Genomic DNA, 22,596 nt, shown 5'->3' with positions numbered 1-22,596 from the left:
GGTAATATTAGCATGTAGCCTAAAATAACATTTAAAAATATTCAGTGCCTAAACTTTTGATTCATAATACTGTTTAACTGATTCATAAATATTTATGACTAATTTACGAATATGAAATAGCCCTGGAGGTTGTCTTATTGTTTGTAACTATACTCCGGCGGATTTCTTCCCGAATGGAAGATCTATACATACATCCGGCTTGTTTTTTTGTTTTTTTTGGGAAAATGGAGATGTTATTTATTCAAATCAAGAGCAATTACATTAGAAAGAAGTGTAGGAGATGGGACAAACCCATCCCACAAGATCAGACATAAAAACAGATGTTTTAGCTAAGATATGAGCAGCTTTCTAAGCCATGCAACTCTGCAAGTACTATTGAAGATTAACACTAATTTATGTGAAAGTAACAAAATTTGCAAGAATGAAATCTAGAATTGCAAATAAAAAGCTAGTGTCGATACAATTTCTACCAAATAAAATTAAGCAAAAACACAACAGATAAATATGTTCATGTTGGCTTCATAGAGTCTCAGAAAGCTTCAATTCTGTGTGCTACTGGGGTCTGTATGACTTGCAGTATTTGCACCACTTCTGCCATTGAAGGCCTGCTTGAAGGTATTTGGGAAGTGCACACCAAGGCCAGTTTAAGTACCGGAAGAACCTCCTCTTCGGGATACTCTCCCATGCCCGGATCCACACAATCCAACACGTTTCCTTGTTCTAGCAAAACTCTAACATGATCACTCAATATCACGACGTTATCTTCTCCGTACTCGACCGGCCTCCTACCTGTCACCAGCTCAAGAATCAGCACACCGAAGCCATATACGTCGCATTTTTCGTTGACCCTTAAGCTCTGGCATGCTAATTCTGGGGCCACATATCCAGGTGCACTCTGAAACCGGTTGCTCACAACATGCTTATCGAGCTTAGTTAGAAGCCTTGCAAGTCCGAAATCGGAAATTTTTGGGTTCAGATCCTCGTCTAGGAGAATGTTGCCAGGTTTTATGTTGTAGTGGATGATGGGGGGACGGAACGAATGGTGCAAATAGGCGAGTCCCTTCGCTGTTCCTAGCACTATCTTGAACCGGTGAGGCCATAGAAGTGGGACAAAAGACGACGTCTGCTTGTGTAATTTGCCCTGCAAGCTTCCTTCAGCTGCATAATCTGATACAAGAAGCTGCAAATGTGGAGTCCAGTAATATCCTTTCAATGAAATCAGATTCGGATGTCTCGCTTTTCCAAGAATTCTTACTTCTCTGTCGAATTCTTCTTGATACTGAAGAGTATTGCCTGTCACCAGTTTCTTGATTGCCACTACTGTTCCTTCACTCCCCAATGAAGCCCTGTACACCGTACCAAATACCCCATCACCAATTTCAGTGGCCTTGTTTAGTATCAGTTCAATACTAGTACTCAGCCAATCAGGAGTCGATTTTGAGTCGAAAAGAACGAGTTTTCCAGTTGCCAAGTTAGCCGATCTTGTGGAGCTTGAACACATGCTTTCTAAAGCATTCTCTATGTAAGAAATCTTCCTCCGAGCCGAAGCATTCAACAAGCTTATCACCATTACCCCGACAGCAATCAAAGCTGCAGCCGATATTGCCACCAAAGATGAAACACTAAGGAACCTGTGATGCCTAAAGTTTGTGGAATTGGTACTACTCGGGTGTAGGCTATCAGTTTTGTCTCGATCCCCTCCTAGATTGCCATAAGCATATGGATCAAGAACCAAAGGCTTAGGGACATTAAGCTTACATGGCCCGTTCAATAAAGGTGAGCAAATACCCAAATTACCCTGGATCGCGCTAACATCTAACGTTGGAAAAATGCCTCCAGAAGGCAGTCGACCCACAAGCCGATTGTAGGATACATTAGCAATCAAGAGATTTTCAAGCTTTCCAAGATCTTGAGGTATTTCTCCAGTCAATTCGTTGAACTCCAACTTCAGAATCTTGAGCTTGTTTAACATCGACATTGTTCTGGGAATTGGACCACTCAAATTGTTATGGGACAAGCTCCTGCAATACAATTTATGATCACATCACATATCGAAAAAATTAAAAAGACAAAGTTAAAATCTTGCGTTATGATATAAACACCAAAACTTCTAAAGCTCACAGCAAGTAGAGTGAAGTGCAGTTGCCTATGTCTTCAGGAATTGGACCTGTCAATGAATTTCCATCAAGCTGTAGGATTGCCAAGCTGACAGAATCACATATATCACCCGGAACCGCTCCAATTAAGCCATTGTTTCTAAGATCCAACACGGACAAATTCTGAAAATACCCGAGCTCTGGAGGCATTCTCGATTCCAAATGGTTCCAAGATAGATTCAAGTATCCTAGCTTGGCAGAAAGGCCAATTTCTGCTGGAATTTCTCCAGTGAGACTATTATCTGAGAGATCCAATATCTGAAGGGACTCAAAGATTTTACTCGAAGCAGAAGGAATCGAACCCGTAAGATCATTTCGTGAAAGATCCATTTCATCTAAGTTCATACCAAATAACCCCTTGGGAATACTTCCATTGAAGCCATTTCTTCTCAACCTGATTACTGTTAAGCTTGAGTAATCTCCCATGGACTCTGGAATGGTTCCACTCAATTTGTTCTCAGAGAGACTCAGAAACTTTAAAGATTTCAGGTCTCCCATTGACATTGGTAGAGATCCCATTAAACCATTTCTTGAAAAATCAATGTATTCCAGGTTGCTCAGTTTACTGATCCATTGAGGGAAATCTCCTGTAAGCAAGTTATTGGATAAATTCAAATAACTAAGAGCTGTTAGCCTTTGAAAACTCTCTGGAATCATTTCTGCGAAGAGATTACGGCTAAAGTCCAATGTATTTAGATGTGGGCACAGGCCAATATCAGCTGGCAAGGATCCTGAAAACTGATTTCCGTTTAAAAACACATGTTTCATGTTATGTAGAACAGCGATACCAACCGGTACTGAACCGGATAAAGCATTGTTTGAAAGATCCAACGTTCGAAGCCTTGTTAGCGACCAAATTCCCTCGGAAAATCTCGGGTTTCCAGAAAAACGATTGTTTGACAAGTTAAGGTGATTCAGAACAGCACATTTAGCAACAGAGCCTGGAATTTGTCCTTCAAGAAAATTTCGAGCTAAAGACAAAAACCGAAGAGTGGAACAGTTTTCAAACATGCTATCAGAAACAGACCCTGATAAATAATTCTGTGACAGATCAATGAACTGAATCGAACTCATGTTATCAAGAAACGAAGGGATTTTGCCTGAAAGATTATTGTTGCTGAGATTCAGCCTCTCAAGACTTGTAACAAGAGCCAACTCTGGATTTATACCACCCGAAATCTTGTTATTGGATAAAGAAAGTACCTTCAAGGAAAGCAACTTCTCCAGGCCCCTACCAAACTTCCCCGACAAATCCAGCCCATCGAGTGAAATCTCCGTGACACGGCCTGTTTTGGAGTTGCATTTCACGAATTTCCATCCACAGGGGGAGTTTTCATCTTCATTCCATGATTCCAGGTTTCTCCAAGGATCTTGAAGAGCTGATTTGAACACTATAAGGCCTAAAACATCGTCGTTGAGTTGCAGAGTTTCTTCACTGAAACACCCTCTTAGAAATGCTGCTGACAGGAATGTAGCTAACATCAACACCGCAAAAGACTTCATTTTGATAACCAAATCTTGAAAGAAAGGAAGAATGGCTAATTATCCATCCCAAAACAGGGAAGAATCTGGTCAAGAAACAGAAGAATTTTTTCTTTTCTTTCTTTTCTTTTCTTTCTTTTTTCAGTGGAAATGGCTAGATCTTGAGGTGGGATCGTTGGATTCTGCACAGAAATGGCTGTGAAAGTGTGCTAACGTGAGAGTGTGGGAAGTATTTTGTGGTTGTAGTGTACGTGAAAACGGATTCATTTATCTTTTGATGAAGTCATGGAAAATTGGAATCTATGCAGAATGTTTTGGCAGTTTTGTGAGGTTACTGTTTGTCATATTCCATCTTCCAAAATGGTTCAACAATTAATTTAATAGCTGTTTTTAAAATAAAGTTTAAAAAATTAACAACATTTTTATAATTCTTGCAAGAAAAATTAACATAAAATTACTATTTTTTATTATGTATAAATTTAAATTCAATATGATGCAGTCGTAAAACATTTTATTACTTTATTAAACATGAGTATTTTGTCGTCATTGTATTTTTCTTCACATACTTGTACCATCTTTATTTCCATGTTCTTTTTTTCCCCTTCCAGCTTTGGTGGTTCCATTCGGGTGTTAGACTACATACAAAACTTTCGTGATACGATTTCATGAGTCAATTTTGTGAGACGAATATCCAATCTGATCCAATTCATTAAAAATATTATTTTTCACTTTAAATATGGATGACTCATTTCACGAAGATAGATTCGTGATACCGATTCACAAGATACTTACTCAAGAATATAAGATTTTTTTGAGTTGAATTAAATTTTCTTGTCCAATTACTAATTAGGCCATGATTTTTTTTTTTTTTTTTACAAATTATTGGAACTTTCTAAAAGTAACTTGATGTGAATTATTAAAAAATTATAATAAAAAAATGTTACAAACTTATTTATCTAGATATATTATGCAAATAATAACAAATCCGATATGAATGTTATTTATACTCCAGAAATCATTTCTTTAAATCAAATCTATTTCAAATAATCAAATAATTACATCGAACACAAAAATAATTTTAATTAATAATAATAATAATAATAATTTAAACATAATTAATACTTGTTGGAGGCATACTAATAATTCAAAATGAACTAGTAAACATAATTTAATCAATGTAGTAGATGAGTGATATTAAATAACTGTTTTGTTATTTTGAAATGTGGAAAATAGTTTTTTATGTATATAAATTCATCATATATAATGATAAATTAATTGATAGGTAGAAAAGAGGAAATATTATTTTTATGTATATAATTTCATCATATATAATAAGAAATTAATTAATAGGTTGAAAATAACAAACACGACAACAAATCTATGTATGTATGATGTTTCGTAGTAGAATAATACTAATACAATCATAATTTTTATCATTTTTAGAACATAACCGAAAATTGTGTAATAATAGATATTTAGTTTTAAAAACATTATTATATAAAATATTATCATAACACATAATGGATCATAAGTGAAATCATTAAATTATTGAGCTACTATTCATTTAGTTATTAGTTAAATCAATTTATTGTCAATATTTAGTATTTTTTATCATCTACATAAAAATATCAAGAGCTTCATAATTTTTTTGATATTAATTAATAAAAAATTCTTAAGTTCCTAACACAATTATTTTACAATAATTTAAAATTTTATTAGAAATTTTCAGATTTTAGTCTTTTTAATTATCTAAATAAAAATATCAAGATTTTCACAAATTTATAGATATTAATTAATAAAAATAATTTAAATATATAAAAATTATAAATTTCATAAAAAAATAATATAATGTGTTTATAATAGTAGGAAAAAAATAAAAAATACAAAAAAGTTGAATATCTCACAAATCTTATTAGTTATATTTAAAAATGAAAGCAATCATTAAATAAAAATATTTATAATTATTGTAAAATAAAATTGTTGGACATTAATGTGGATTATCAATCACATATTATGATTTAATTTTATTTATGCATATAATATTTTCAACCATGGTAAATAAAAAAATAAGCACAAAAACACCCGCAAACATGATATATATATATATATATATATATATATATATATATATATATATATATATATATATATAATGTCACAAAAACAAAATGACATGCACGTAAAAGATATGAAAATAAACAAATAATACTCAATGTATATTAATTACCAATTATTAATTAAAGCGTGTGAAATGTCTTACACCAGTGAAAGAAAATAATTGAGTAAATTATACATGATCTTGCATCTATACATGACACCAAGTTTTTTATCCCGAGCAATGAGAGATATAAGTAGCAAAACTACTATTAAAGAATAATTCATTAAAAAAATTAATCTGAAAAAAATTATTACAAAACCGCAATCACAGAATAATTCAATTAATATTTTATGTTAAAAAAATTCTTATAAATAATCTTCAAAATTTTTTTACAAATAATCTTTAACATATTTCAAAATCTACATATATTTATATGTAAATAAAAGAAAAGAAAATGAAAAAATAAGTTAGAAACTATAAATAGTCATTATTAACAATGAAAAATCCACTCGTTTCAGCAACCAATTTTAACTGCAGCAAAAAAAAAAAAAATCAGTTGTAAATTGATGAATTCGATGTATATTAATATCCAAAACCATTTAAGATGCACAGTGAACTACAGAGGAACTCATTAAAAAAACTATTGACTTAATTTTTGTTAACTTAAACACATGTATATTAGAAAATTCATAATTATAAGTCATATATTTATATATATGTTAAAATAATAATAGTAACAAATATATATTTGCAAACGATATGTGAATGTAAATTAAATTTTAACATGAATATATACATAATTTTTTGTATGAAATTATTGGAGCATTTCATGTTCGCAATCTTGATTTTGATGTTCCCAAATTTGTTATTGTATTTCTAACATATTTATTCATGTGTGCAGTTACAAACACAAGAAAGAAACTGAAGTTGAATTTAGTCAAAACGAACTTCTGACGAGTTTCGGTATTTTGATGATATCTCTCAATGGGATCATTCAAATGACAATCCGTCAATTTTCACTAATCAGAAAACTCATTTTGAAAAAAATTGTATATCACGTCAGTTGGGCAAAATCGGATACTATCCAGGCCAAACTGTTCGATGAATGACCAAACTGATTGCTGGAAAATAGCAATCAATTGGGTATGAGCAGTTGCAGTATTGTGGTCATATCTCTCAGCTCAATTATTGGAATGAACCGATTCAGTATGCGTTAGAAAGATAAGACAATGATATACAAATCATCTTCAGAAGTCGAATTCTAAATCGAAACTTAAGATGATGATAAATGACGATGAAACTACTTGTTCTGCACAACACACCAGTTGAGCTGCGGTTGAGATGCTGACCAGATTGAACAGGTGACCAGTTTTCAACTGCTAAACGGTTTCAACCGCTGACCAGTTTTCAAACGCTGACCAGTTTGAACCATTGACCAACCAGTTTAAGCTCGGGAAAATGTCTAGCTAGGCCGATTTGACCGTTGCAATTTCAGAAACATTACAAAAATTTTACAAACGATCATATTCTTGTGTCTGACGTATATATCATTGTTGGGCAACATCTTGAAGATCAAACAAGAGCTTTTGAAGGGGATTCAAAGCATTGGCAGCTATCATGAAGAAATCTGCTATTTGAGAGCACAAGCCCTTGTGTGAGGATATATTTAAGATGTACATTTTAAAGGATGAATTCCTCACACACAATCACTCACACATATACAAGAGAGTTGAAATTCAAAGTTTAGCTGAGTGAATCTTCACACAAAGATATTAAAGATTGTGTTTGTATTTTTGGCATAAGAGACGTTAAATATTATGCGGATTGTGAGGTTGCAGCCTATAATCGAGAGTGTGTTAGGAGTTTCAATTAGGCAAGAGATAAATCTTAAGTTGAAATGGGTTTGTACAATGTGTTATATAAATCAAAGTCTTCTAGTAGATCCTTCGCAAGGGGATAAAGGGGTGACGTAGGAATTGTTAGTCTCCGAACATCCATAAACAAATTTGTGTCTATTTATTAATTGCATTTACTTATCGTTTTCACTGTTTTTAAATATGCATTGTTGAAACATTTTATGTTTTTCAAATGCCAAAATATTGCATACAAATTGTTTGATAACATTGTGTAAAATGCTTCAACCAAAATATTTTTACTTATTTAACTTGCATATGTTTTTAAATTCTTTAAATGTTTAATCAGTTTCTACGAAGAATTATTTTGAGTGTCTTCCGCTTGGTTTGAAAACAAAACTCGATTTAATTTATCGTTGTTTAATATTTCAAAAACCGAGCTATCGTAGCTTAACTGTAATGCCCGAGAATTAATTCCTGTAATCAGACGTTGATTAATTAATATGATTGAGATTATATGAAATTGAATGATGTAGCCGGGCCATTGCGAGACCAGATTGGGCAAAGCATACTAATTACACGAGTTTTGGACAGAGGTAGTGGCGCCCGGGCGGTAATTTTTGACCGCCCGAGCGCCAAGGGTGCATTTTGAAAGTACCGGGCAGAAAGTTCGGCGCTCGGGCGGTAATGTTTAACCGCCCGAGCGCCGCTTTAAAAGTTTGAAGAAAGTGACACGTTTCTTCAACATGCAGCGTGTATATATATATATATATATATATATATATATATATATATATATATATATATATATATATATATATATACCTTGAATTCTTCAGAAGGAAGAAAGAAAAGAACCGAGGAAGGAAAGCTCTAAATCCTTACGCCTTTATATTTCAATCTGTCCGTTAGATTTTAAATCTGACTTCAGTACCGAGTTCCTATCGACGTAGGCTACAACTGGACGTAAGTTTTATTACGGTTAGACAAGATTTGAAATTATGATATGGTCAGAACTGAATATGAATCAGATATGATGTTTCTGCTACCGTAAATATTATAGAATTGAAGTCAGATTAAAGAACAGACCATTTCTGTAATTGTTATGATTTTTGAAAGATATTCACTGAAATTCTATATCAGAATTGTGTTAGTATTCAGATTACGAATTGTATTGACACAGATTATGGGTTCTAGAATTATATATGTGATGTTCAGATTGACGGGGTTATTCAGATTGTATTGTTATGCCGTCGAAACATCAATTGATTTAGATTGATCAGATTCAGATATGATTTCGATTAGATTGTGATATTATTGATATGACTCAGATTGTATCTTGTTCAGACATTGATCAGATTTTATACTGAATTGAGTATTGATCAGAACAGATTGTGAATTGAGTTATTCATTGATACTATGTATTCGATATTGTCATTTCAGATTCGAGATGGACAGATTTGAATACAGGTCATCGTCTTCGTCAGACCGGGACGACAAAGGTATAATTCATGTGATATTCGGGAAGACACAACTCAAATAAGATCCTATTTGAGTTTCCCAGCAAAAATCACATACTAGCTTTATTGTTTATATTATGCTTTGTTTACAGATTGTTATACATTGCATTTTAAGATATTTATGCTTTGTTTACAGATTGTTATACATTGCATTTGAGATAGGAAAGTTTGACAGATAGTCAGACTTCTAGACGTTCGGTGTATCGTTACATAGGAGCAGACACCCTCCTATTGTAGATTATTCGATACAGATATGACCGAAGTCTAGGAATAAGACGTACGTCACCCCGATTGGGAGGGTAGGTGACAGACAGTGACGTCTTATTCACCCCGGGATCCCTAGAGTTGTAGTTGAGTTGAGTCTAGACATGATTTGACTAGAATTGCATGTGTTTATAGAGGTGGTTTCATAGACTATGAAACCCATGTTTATTGCTTTCAGTTATGACAGCATGTATTTATGATTGGATTTGAGCTGCATGTTTATCAGATTCGAGTTGCATGCTTATTTGATTTGATTTCATAGATGATGAAATCTATTACTTCTGAATATGATCATGATAGCATGTTTTAAGATTTAGATTGTTTCTATACATGCTTACCATGTTTTATACTGGGATTTATTCTCACCGGAGTTATCCGGCTGTTGTCTTGTTTTGTATGTGTGCATGACAACAGGTGGGGCTGGATCGGGGTCAAGAAGATGATGAGAGAAGATGAGTTTAGCGTGGTGATTCCGGACTTGGATATAGATAGGGTTTATTACTAGAACTTTAGTAGTTGAACCTTAGATTAATTGAAAGACTGTTGTACATTATTGTACTTTTATACAGATATGTATATTATTTAGATGCCATTACCTTCCGCACTTATATTTTAAAAGAAAAATTTTTAGACCCTGTTTATCAGAACTGATAATTAAATCCCAACGATGATTAAGAAAATGATCAGCGTCCGGGTCCCCACAACAGGTGGTATCAGAGCTGATAGTTCCTTTAGACTTAGATTATCAGAGCGATAGATCCTTTAGATTGAGATAGTCAGAGTTGATAGATTCTTTAGACTGAGATAGAAGAGAATGAGCGGGGTAGATTGAATTTTCTTTCCTTGCATGTGATTGCTAGCATGAGAATTATTTCAATGTTGATTTACATTGTCTGTGCTAGCATGATTTACTATTTTTCCTATTACATGTTTTTTGTATCTGAGTTGATTTCAGCATGTAATTACTAAGCCTGGATCAGAACCGAGTCTGAATCAGGGGTATATGATCAGAGGAGGGCTGAGACAGATTATACAGATTGTATATTGATTTGTTTGATATTCAGATATACCGCCTCGGAGATTTCCAGAAAGGGGTAGTACTTCGTCTGAACAGATAGAGGCATCAGAAACTCAGCTAGAAGAAAAGATGAAAGAATTTGAGTTATTACAGCCGCCGGTTCTGAATGGTACCCAGACATCTGAAGACTGTCAGAATTGGTTTGATGATATAGAAATCTTGTTTGATTTACTTGATTGTACAGATGAACAGAGAGTTAAAATGGTGCCTTATCAGTTACGAGAAGCCGCCAGGAGTTGGTGGATTACCAGTAGAAGAATGTGGGCACAGAGAGGTACAGTGATTTCGTGGGAAATATTCAGAACTGAATTTTATCGACGATTTTTCTCAGTATCGTACCAAGAGGACAAGAAAGCAGAGTTTGAGAATTTGAGCCAAGGTCAGTTGAATATTGATGAATATACCGCCAAATTCTCTACTCTACTGCATTTTGCTCCTCAGATAGCTGGAAATGATGAAGCTGTAGTAAATCAGTTCATCAGAGGGTTGAATTCGGAGGTAGTTGCATTTATGAATCTGCAGCGACCTTACCATTTTGCTGACATCCTGAGTAGAGCAAAGAGAGCTGAGGCGAGTCTGATTAGACAATTGACAAGGTTGTGTGTGAAGCCACTTCAGGCACAACAATCCCCTCTTCGATATGATCACGGCAGTACGAGTGGGAAGCAAGATTTGCTGAAAGCTCGGAAGAAGCCATTCAAGAAGATGGGAAGTGGTTCCTCTAGCTCAAGTTGTTCCAGTCCTAGTCATACTGAAGTCTATTGCAGGACTTGCGGAGGGAGACATCCCACCGAGCAATGCCAGGGAGTGACTGGTAGATGCAATATTTGTGGACAGTCGGGACACTTTGCTAAAGTCTGTCCCCAGAAGCTTTCCCGAAGATTGTAAGGAACAGAGTTCACTTGAAAACACAGATCCAGAATTTACAACAGGTATTGTTCTTTATGATTCTATTGAATATGTATTGATATATACTAATGCATTTCTTAAGATTATCCTGGAATGAGTTGCATGGAGATATACTGTATCTGTTGAGTTTGTAAGTACTGTAGAATTGATGTCCTTGCTTGTTGAGGAAATATTGATATCAGAGATTTCTGTATATATTGTACACTACAGTAAGATGAGAATGAGATAGAGATAGATTATGATGTACTTGTGTTTCTGATTTGAACGCATTATTGATATATATGTGCTGAACAAGTACAGAACTATTATAGATTCCCGTCAGGAAAGTATAAGATTCAGACCAGATATGGCTGAAGAATAGAGATTCCACAGTAAGGATTCTAGATTTCGAATTCCTTTGCTCTCTGTAGTCTATGACTCGATTGATACAGAAAGGAACAGATAGTATCCTTATGTATTCAGTAGATCTACTGAAATCGAGCGTAGTATTGGCAGACTTGCCAGAAATACACGAGTTGGCAGACATTAGGCCAGATAAGATTTTAGAATTTTGTTATATCAGAAAGATAGAGTTCAGAATTGAATTGAGATCAGACATTGATTATATGTTAGATTCAGTACAGAATGATACAGAATGAACTAAAAGACTTAAAAGATCAGTAGAAGAGTACCGACCAGGAGTACATCTGATTTAGTGTTTCTCTTGGGCATGTGTCAGTATCTTCAAAGATGTTCTGATGATTTTATGCTCATTGTATCTATGAGATTTTGATATAATTGCAGCAATTGATTGATTGAATCGAATATCTGAAGATTATGAAGAACCTAAAGGGGGGGTGAATAGGTTCTTTTAGGCCCTTTAGCGTTTTTAAAACGAGTTTGCAAAAATTGCAAGCGGAAGACTTGAGGGACAATCACAAATAAAGTGAATGCGTAAAGTAAGTGCGTAAAATAAATGCGTAGTAAAGTAAATGCGTAAAGTAAAGAGGGATAGAGATGTTTATGGAAGTTCGACGAAGAATCGTCTACGTCTCCCCTTCTCGATGAGGATCGAGGTATCACTATATCGACTTGGCTTTAGGAGCTCCAAGCTAGCTTTTACAACCACGCCTCGATGCGTCTACTTGGCCTTGAGGGCTCCAAGGATAGCCACGAACTTTACAACCCACTCGAGAGTATTACTTTCACTCTTTTTCTACAACTCTTTTGATATTACAACTCTTTTAATCAACGCACACAAGAGATAGTAGAAAGCTTTGTAAGAGACAAGAGAGTGGAGTGGGATCGAATGATTGAAAATGCATCCTCAAAGGCCTATTTATACTAGACTTGGACGCCAAGGTTCGGATCTTCTGTTTATGCTTCGGAACGTCCGATCTGATTGAAATCAATTTGCGTAAATCTGGGATGACTTCGGATCGTCCGTTCATGACTTCGTAGGGTCCGAACATATGCTTCGGAGGGACCGATCATACTTCGTTGCTTCCGAACAGTTCTTTCAGACAGTGATGAACAACTTCGGAAGGTCCGAACTCAAGTTCGTACCGTCCGAACTTTCCCGCGTTTCCTGAGATTTGAAATCTTCAACACTTCGTAACGTCCGATCATGTCTTCGTAGCGTCCGAAATCTTACTCGATCAATCAGTCATATCAATTTGTCTCCGCATTGAAGTGATTTGATTGCTTGAGTTCGGAACGTCCGATCACGTCTTCGGAACGTCCGAACTGGCTCATCGCAGCTTCCGAACAGCTTCTATTTTGCTTCCGAATTGCACAATTTCGGACCGTCCGAACAACATTTCGGATCTTCCGAACGTAAACTGTTCTTAATTTCCTGCATGCCTCAATATAAAACATTAGTACATTTTTAAGCCAAGTTTTGGTATCATCAAAACAAAAACTTTGGGATATGTTACAGCATTAAAAACATTAATCTCATCCTCGAGATTTGTATGCGTTTAAGGCGTAACAATCTCCCCCTTTTTGATGATCACAAAACTTGGTTAAAAATTGAGAAACAATAATCAACATAATCTAAATTATTATTAAATAACTCCCCCTTAATCAAATAACAAGTCTAAGAGGTTGAATTAAGGCGAATTTATTTAATAACCATTTAATAGCAATTTTAACCAAATAAATTCTCCCCCTTTTTGTGATAAGCAAAAAGACATAAGCATAAAGAGAGACAAATAAACAGGTAAAATATCCACTAATAAAATTTAAAATATTTAGCACATAAATGAATGTTGAGCCATAATTATGGATAAATACAATTAATTTGTATTATCCGACATTATAATGCTCACATTAATAATACTCCCCCTCAATTTAACAAATATGTACGAGAGTATTCGACTAGTGTTTACAACTCAATCATGCCAAGTTCACCACGCAAACGAATAAAAGTAGATTCATCTAGTGGTTTTGTAAAAATATCAGCAATTTGATTCTTGGTGTCAACATAGTGAAGTTCAACATCATTTTGCTCAATGTGATCACGAATGAAATGATGTCGAATGTCAATATGTTTAGTACGAGAATGTTGAACTGGATTCTTTGTTAGACATATGGTGCTTGTATTATCACAAAAGATTGGAATTTTTGAAAAAGTAACACCATAGTCGAGTAATTGATACTTCATCCAAAGAATTTGTGCACAACAACTACCGGCAGCCATATACTCGGCCTCGGTCGTTGAAAGTGCAACACAGTTTTGCTTTTTAGAAAACCATGACACCAAGCAATTTCCCAAAAAGAAACAAGTTCCACTAGTGCTCTTTCTATCCACCTTATATCCTCCAAAGTCGGCATCACAGTAAGCTTTTAAATCGAAAAATGAGTTCTTAGAATACCATAATCCGAGATTTGGAGTATTTGAAAGATATTTGAAAATGCGTTTTAAGGCGAATAAGTGTGATTCCTTTGGACATGATTGAAATCGTGCACACAAGCAAACACTAAACATAATGTCAGGTCTACTAGCAGTCGCATAGAGTAGGGAGCCAATCATGCTACGAAATAACTTTTGGTCAACAGGTTTACCTCCCTCATCTTTGTCGAGTCTGACTGTCGTGCTCATAGGTGTGGATGAGGCTTTGGAAGACTCCATCCCAAACTTTTTTAGCATCTCCTTGATGTACTTTCCTTGGTTGACAAAGAAACCATCCTTGCATTGCTTGATTTGGAGACCAAGGAAGTAGTTGAGCTCGCCCATCATGCTCATCTCAAAGTGATCCTGCATAAGCTTAGAAAAATCTCTACACAAGTGTTCATTAGTAGCACCAAAAATAATATCATCTACATATATTTGTACTATCAGCAAATCATTATTTTTAGTCAAGGTAAATAAGGTAATATCAACTTTACCTCTACAAAAACCATTAGACAGCAAAAAGGTAGATAATTTCTCATACCAAGCTCTAGGAGCTTGTTTCAAACCATACAAAGCCTTATCAAGTTTATACACATAATCAGATAAGTGCACATCTTCAAAACCAATAGGTTGCTCAACATACACTTCTTCTTTCAAATCACCATTAAGAAAAGCACTTTTAACATCCATTTGAAACAATTTAAAGTCTCTAGAGCAAGCAAAAGCAAGTAGCATGCGAATGGATTCTAGTCTAGCAACAGGGGCATAAGTCTCATCATAATCAATTCCCTCTTCTTGACTATATCCTTTAGCTACTAGCCTAGCTTTATTTCTAGTGATTGTACCATGCTCATCTAACTTGTTCCTAAATACCCATTTAGTTCCTATGACAGGTCTATCAGTGGGTCTAGGTACAAGATTCCAAACTTTATTCCTTCTAAATTCATTTAGTTCATCTTGCATAGCAATAATCCAAGAATCATCAAGTAAAGCTTCTTCTATGTTCTTAGGCTCTATGTGAGAAAGAAAAGCAAGATAATTGCACATATTAGAAGAGCGAGTAGATACTCCCTTCGATGGGCTACCAATGATGAGGTCCATGGGATGATCCTTGTGTGTAGTCCACTCCTTCGGAAGAGGTGCGTCCTCTTGATCTTTAGGAACATCATCTAGGCTTGTGGACTCCAACTTTTCGCCAAGGATATCTATATCATCATCATCAGAAACAACAGTTCTAGGCAAGCAAGGGTTAGTTTCATCAAATATGACATGAATAGATTCTTCAACTAGTAAAGTACGTTTATTAAAGACTCTATATGCTTTGCTAGAAGTAGAGTAACCAAGAAAGATACCTTTGTCCGATTTAGCATCGAACTTACCCAGGTTGTCCTTACCATTGTTGTGGATGAAGCATTTTGATCCAAAAGCGCGGAAGTAAGAAATGTTAGGCTTTCTCCCTCTCCATAGTTCGTATGGAGTTTTCTTGAGAATTGGCCTTATTGATACGCGATTGATGATGTAACAAGCAGAACTCATTGCTTCAGCCCAAAAATATTTTGGTAGAGAATGCTCACATAGCATGGTCCTTGCAATCTCTACTAGGGTCCTATTCTTCCTCTCAACGACACCGTTTTGTTGAGGAGTTCTAGGACAAGAAAAGTTGTGACCAATGCCTTTGCTTTGACAAAAAATTGAAAAATTTTCATTTTGAAATTCCGTTCCGTGGTCACTACGGATTTGTTTGATCAAAAGATTTTTCTCATTTTCAACCTTTTTGACAAAAATTTTGAAATGATCAAAGGCATCATTTTTGTGGGCTAAAAACAATGTCCAAGTAAAACGTGAAAAATCATCTACAATGACAAAAGCATAAGATTTTCCTCCTAGACTAGTTGTCCTCGAGGGACCACATAAATCTAGGTGAAGTAATTCAAGGGGCATAGAAATGGATACAAAATTTTTATTTTTAAAAGATTCCTTTGTGTGTTTACCAAGTTGACAAGCATCACAAAAAGAATCTAATTTTAAATTCAGCTTTGGCATTCCGGAAACTAGGTCAAGTTTTAAAAGTTTTTCTATGGTGCTCATCCCAACATGACCAAGTCGTCTATGCCAAAGAATGTTGTCATCAACATTTAATGTTACAAGGCTTTTTATTTTTGAAAAAGATGAAATCTTTAAATCGACCTTGTAAACATTTTCACTTCTATAACCTTTGAAACTAATGGTTTTGTCAGTTGTGAGTGATACAGTGCAATCGTGTGGTGTGAATTTGACTTCATAACCCCTATCGCACAATTGACTAATGCTTAGGAGGTTATGTTTAAGCCCTTTCACAAGAAGTACATCATCAATAATAGTAGAGTTAGATATACCTATTGAGCCGATGCCTTCTATGATCCCTTTGCTGTTGTCTCCGAAGGTCACCGATCCTTTTTCTTTTGGTCGAATGGATTGTAGCAGCTTCTTTTCTCCCGTCATGTGTCGAGAGCATCCACTGTCAAGATACCAAGTGCTCGATGACTTGTCTCCCCTTTGTCCCTACAAGGTTGAGATACAGTTTGATAGTTGGTACCCGTTTCTTTGGGTCCTTTGGGGTTAGTAGTAGTTGGGGATTTGGGGATCCATTTCCAATAACTATTTTTGTTGTGTTGGTGTCTAAGTTTCTTGCATTTAGGTCTTATGTGGCCTATCTTACAACAGTAAGTGCATGTTGGTGGTGTTCTTGGTTTTGCCTTTGCGATAAGACTAGCGAAGTTGACTGATTTCTTTTCATATCCTAGACCTCCTTTGTCGAAGTTACACCTTTGCATGCTCAAGAGGTTTTCTAGTTTACCGCTACTCACATTGAACTTGTTGAAGGCTTTCTCTAAGTCTCTTAGATTTGTCTTGAGCTTAGTGTTGTCATGCATCCTAGCTTCTAGTTCAGTTTTAAGTTGCTTATTCTCATTTCTAAGTGACTTAGCCTTATTGTACATACTAGTGTAAGCGGAGAGTAATTCATCGTAAGAGGGTACCTCGTCGTCATCCGAGTCGGTCAGATGATCTTCCTTCGCCATGAAGCATAGGGTAGACTCCTCTTCGTTGTCGCTGTCGCTCCACGTGGCTAGAAGGGCCTTTTTCTTGTCTTTTCCGGCCTTCTTCTTAGAGGGACACTCGTTTGCATAGTGACCCTTTTGTTGACAGTTGTAGCAGGTCACTTCCTTCTCAAACTTTTTGTCTTTCTTGTTGAAGTTGGAACTCCGCATGAATCTTTTGAACTTTCTAGTGAGGAGAGCCATTTCTTCATCGTCGCTATCTTCAAGTTGACTGGTCAAGGCGATCCCTTTCGCCTTTACTTTATCGTCATCTTTCTTTGTCTCCTTCCGGGTAGATACTTCAAGTTCATGGGTCTTTAGGGTCCCATGAAGTTGATCAAGGTCGTAGGATGCCGCATCTCCCTTGTTGGATTCAATGATAGCCGTGCGCTTTGCATCCCATTCCGCCGGTAATGCTCGAAGGGCTCTCCTCCACACTTGTTTAGTTGGGTAGTTCTCACCAAGTTGGGCAAGCTCATTGATGATTTGGGTGAGCCGCCGGAACATGGTGTCGATATCCTCCTTGGGTTCCATCTCAAAGGTCTCGTACTTGAGTTGGAGAAGGTCTATCTTCGTTTCTTTGACTTGATTGGTTCCCTCGTGGCAAATCTCCAATTTGTCCCAAATCTCTTTGGCGGAGGTGCAAGCCGAGATTCGGTTGTATTCATTCATATCTAGAGAACAATGAAGAATATTCATAGCTTTAGCATTTTGAGAGATAAGTTTCATATCGTCCTTGGTGAAGTCATCCATTCCCTTAGGAATTTCCTTATTATCCACCGTTTTCATGGGGATATAGGGACCTTTCACCGTTATTTTCCAAAGGTCGTAATCGACGGATTGGATGTATAGAGATATTCTATTTTTCCAATATCCGTAATTTGTACCATTGAAAAGAGGGGGACGATTTGTGGATTGTCCTTGGGCATACTCGCTTGCTAGATTGGCCATTTTAAAAGATTTTGAAAAACCTTGCTCTGATACCACTTGAAGAACCTAAAGGGGGGGTGAATAGGTTCTTTTAGGCCCTTTAGCGTTTTTAAAACGAGTTTGCAAAAATTGCAAGCGGAAGACTTGAGGGACAATCACAAATAAAGTGAATGCGTAAAGTAAGTGCGTAAAATAAATGCGTAGTAAAGTAAATGCGTAAAGTAAAGAGGGATAGAGATGTTTATGGAAGTTCGACGAAGAATCGTCTACGTCTCCCCTTCTCGATGAGGATCGAGGTATCACTATATCGACTTGGCTTTAGGAGCTCCAAGCTAGCTTTTACAACCACGCCTCGATGCGTCTACTTGGCCTTGAGGGCTCCAAGGATAGCCACGAACTTTACAACCCACTCGAGAGTATTACTTTCACTCTTTTTCTACAACTCTTTTGATATTACAACTCTTTTAATCAACGCACACAAGAGATAGTAGAAAGCTTTGTAAGAGACAAGAGAGTGGAGTGGGATCGAATGATTGAAAATGCATCCTCAAAGGCCTATTTATACTAGACTTGGACGCCAAGGTTCGGATCTTCTGTTTATGCTTCGGAACGTCCGATCTGATTGAAATCAATTTGCGTAAATCTGGGATGACTTCGGATCGTCCGTTCATGACTTCGTAGGGTCCGAACATATGCTTCGGAGGGACCGATCATACTTCGTTGCTTCCGAACAGTTCTTTCAGACAGTGATGAACAACTTCGGAAGGTCCGAACTCAAGTTCGTACCGTCCGAACTTTCCCGCGTTTCCTGAGATTTGAAATCTTCAACACTTCGTAACGTCCGATCATGTCTTCGTAGCGTCCGAAATCTTACTCGATCAATCAGTCATATCAATTTGTCTCCGCATTGAAGTGATTTGATTGCTTGAGTTCGGAACGTCCGATCACGTCTTCGGAACGTCCGAACTGGCTCATCGCAGCTTCCGAACAGCTTCTATTTTGCTTCCGAATTGCACAATTTCGGACCGTCCGAACAACATTTCGGATCTTCCGAACGTAAACTGTTCTTAATTTCCTGCATGCCTCAATATAAAACATTAGTACATTTTTAAGCCAAGTTTTGGTATCATCAAAACAAAAACTTTGGGATATGTTACAGCATTAAAAACATTAATCTCATCCTCGAGATTTGTATGCGTTTAAGGCGTAACAGATTATATTGAATACTCTGAGAACTGTGATGATTGTATACAGAAATTATTCGGATAAGAATCTTGCTTGAAACAGATTTTATTCAAAGTATGCGATATCTGAAGATTAGTATACAGATTGATTTCGTTACAGTTGAGATTGCAATCAGGGATTGATAAGAAACCGACATCAAAAATTTTAGAAATGTCAGAATTGTCAGAAATGTATTTTGTCAGATTTGGCAGATTATTTTATTCGACTGTTGCTTTATATCTACTGAGTATTATTATTGTTCTAAATCAGTATTTGAGATATCTTATATTGTTTTGGGAGCATATTTTGTTTGCAGATGAGATATAACAGCTGATCAGAATGACATGAAGATATTTACCAGAAATCCTTGTTTTATGAGTTCACTGAACTCACTAGATCTGTATAGGATATTGCTATTTCGTTTCTGATTTGATATTACTGTTGTTTTGAATCCGTATATGCTACAGATTAGTGTGAACTAGAAGGAGTATAAACAGTTTCAACCGAATCAGAGTTGAATTCAAGAGTTACAGTAATTCAGAAATGGGAGCAGAATGTTCAGAACTTGATTGTAATAATCAGAACAGAGTAACAAATATGTAATTTTGTATTTTGTATGAGATTGATTATCTTATGATGTCAGAATGTTTCAGAATTGAATAACAGAATTGATATCGATAGTCAGAGCCGAATACCAGGTAGGTATATTTTCTTTTATTTATATTATTAACTGATTTGTTTATAGCAAATAGTTCGAATCAGAAAGGACAGATAGTGTCAGAAACTTACAGTAATGAATTCAGTGTTCAGTCTGATGATTGTAGACGTATGATATTCGAACAGATAGTTGTGATATAGACAGATGAGATCAGTTATAACAGAATTGTATTAAAATGTTGGCAGAAATTGTACTGATATGTCTGAATTGCTAACAGAAAAGATAGAAGGATAGAAATCAGAAGATTATTACAGATGTGTATGTTTCTGAATAGAAATGGGAGTGCATTTCTATGGCTTTCGTATGGAAATTACTGCCATTTTTCTACAGATTGTGATATGATATGATTATGATTGATAGATTGTTCAATCTACATCTATCAGTTTGTACCAGATAACGTACAAACATGACCAAATGACACAGATCGTTGTCAGAAAAGTGGTCAAAAAGATCAGAATGCCACAGTAGATTATGTCAGATTGCGATCTTGTTCGAGTTGTATTCGTGATAGAGTATATCATGAACTCTCTCTTAGATTGTTTCACAGATTGACAGGCAGTCAGAATGTATTAGTCAGATAGTAGAAGACTTTGGTACAGCTTTAGTGCTGGATGTTAGCACTAATTATTATGACTATTGTCACTGTTTGAATTACTGTATGACAATAGCTATTAAGACAGTTCAGAATGGACAGATTTAAGAAACCAACGTCGGATGATGACGATTGGTATATGAAACTGAAGATTGTATATGTCCTTGATTGGGATAAACTGATTTAATAACAGCTGATGATATGGATATGTGATGAGCGGTAGATTGGATTATACGGACGTCGTATAGCCAGTAATGCGAGATTAATTCCGTCAGAAGGATTGGAGAAGTATTATGATATGATACTTAATGAATTCTTATTCCAGATAGGAATCAGATATTGGAGTTTTGGTTTAAACTCTGTTATGCATTTCTTCCAATATATCTGGAATGATTGTTTGCGAGTTCGAGAACGAACTTAGATCTAAGAGGGGGAGAAATGTAATGCCAGAGAATTAATTCCTGTAATCAGACGTTGATTAATTAATATGATTGAGATTATATGAAATTGAATGATGTAGCCGGGCCATTGCGAGACCAAAATTGGGCAAAGCATACTAATTACACGAGTTTTGGACAGAGGTAGTGGCGCCCGGGCGGTAATTTTTGACCGCCCGAGCGCCAAGGGTGCATTTTGAAAGTATCGGGCAGAAAGTTCGGCGCCCGGGCGGTAATGTTTAACCGCCCGAGCGCCGCTTGAAAAGTTTGAAGAAAGTGACACGTTTCTTCAACATGCAGCGTGTATATATATATATATATATATATATATATATATATATATATATATATATATATATATATATATATATATATATATATATATATATATATATATGTACCTTGAATTCTTCAGAAGGAAGAAATAAAAGAACCGAGGAAGGAAAGCTCTAAATCCTTACGCCTTTATATTTCAATCCGTCCGTTAGATTTTAAATCTGACTTCAGTACCGAGTTCCTATCGACGTAGGCTACAACTGGACGTAAGTTTTATTGCGGTTAGACAAGATTTGAAATTATGATATGGTCAGAACTGAATATGAATCAGATATGATGTTTCTGCTACCGTAGATATTATAGAATTGAAGTCAGATTAAAGAACAGACCATTTCTGTAATTGTTATGATTTTTGAAAGATATTCACTGAAATTCTATATCAGAATTGTGTTAGTATTCAGATTACGAATTGTATTGACACAGATTATGGGTTCTAGAATTATATATGTGATGTTCAGATTGACGGGGTTATTCAGATTGTATTGTTATGCCGTCGAAACATCAGTTGATTTAGATTGATCAGATTCAGATATGATTTCGATTAGATTGTGATATTATTGATATGACTCAGATTGTATCTTGTTCAGACATTGATCAGATTTTATACTGAATTGAGTATTGATCAGAACAGATTGTGAATTGAGTTATTCATTGATACTATGTATTCGATATTGTCATTTCAGATTCTAGATGGACAGATTTGAATACAGGTCATCGTCTTCGTCAGACCGGGACGACAAAGGTATAATTCATGTGATATTCGGGAAAACACAACTCAAATAAGATCCTATTTGAGTTTCCCAGCAAAAATCACATACTAGCTTTATTGTTTATATTATGCTTTGTTTACAGATTGTTATACATTGCATTTTAAGATATTTATGCTTTGTTTACAGATTGTTATACATTGCATTTGAGATAGGAAAGTTTGACAGATAGTCAGACTTCTAGACGTTCGGTGTATCGTTACATAGGAGCAGACACCCTCCTATTGTAGATTATTCGATACAGATATGACCGAAGTCTAGGAATAAGACGTACGTCACC

General features: G+C 35.7%; 1 protein-coding gene across 1 annotated transcript; it reads right to left on the bottom strand.

Annotated features, from left to right (window-relative positions):
- Positions 1–398: 398 nt before the first annotated feature.
- On the bottom strand, positions 399–3,945 carry LOC140827739 (probably inactive leucine-rich repeat receptor-like protein kinase At3g28040). Its single transcript, XM_073190545.1, has 2 exons — positions 2,122–3,945; positions 399–2,021 (listed from the first exon to the last, which is right to left on the bottom strand). Exons 1-2 carry the CDS (start codon positions 3,657–3,659, stop codon positions 530–532), a joined length of 3,030 nt encoding a protein of 1,009 aa, XP_073046646.1. The 5' UTR covers positions 3,660–3,945; the 3' UTR covers positions 399–529.
- Between the last annotated feature and the right edge of the window lie 18,651 nt (positions 3,946–22,596).

The sequence above is a fragment of the Primulina eburnea genome, chromosome 3 (assembly GCF_022965805.1).
Source record: "Primulina eburnea isolate SZY01 chromosome 3, ASM2296580v1, whole genome shotgun sequence".
Lineage (NCBI taxonomy): Eukaryota > Viridiplantae > Streptophyta > Magnoliopsida > Lamiales > Gesneriaceae > Primulina > Primulina eburnea.
This window is presented reverse-complemented; position numbering and strand designations above follow the sequence as displayed.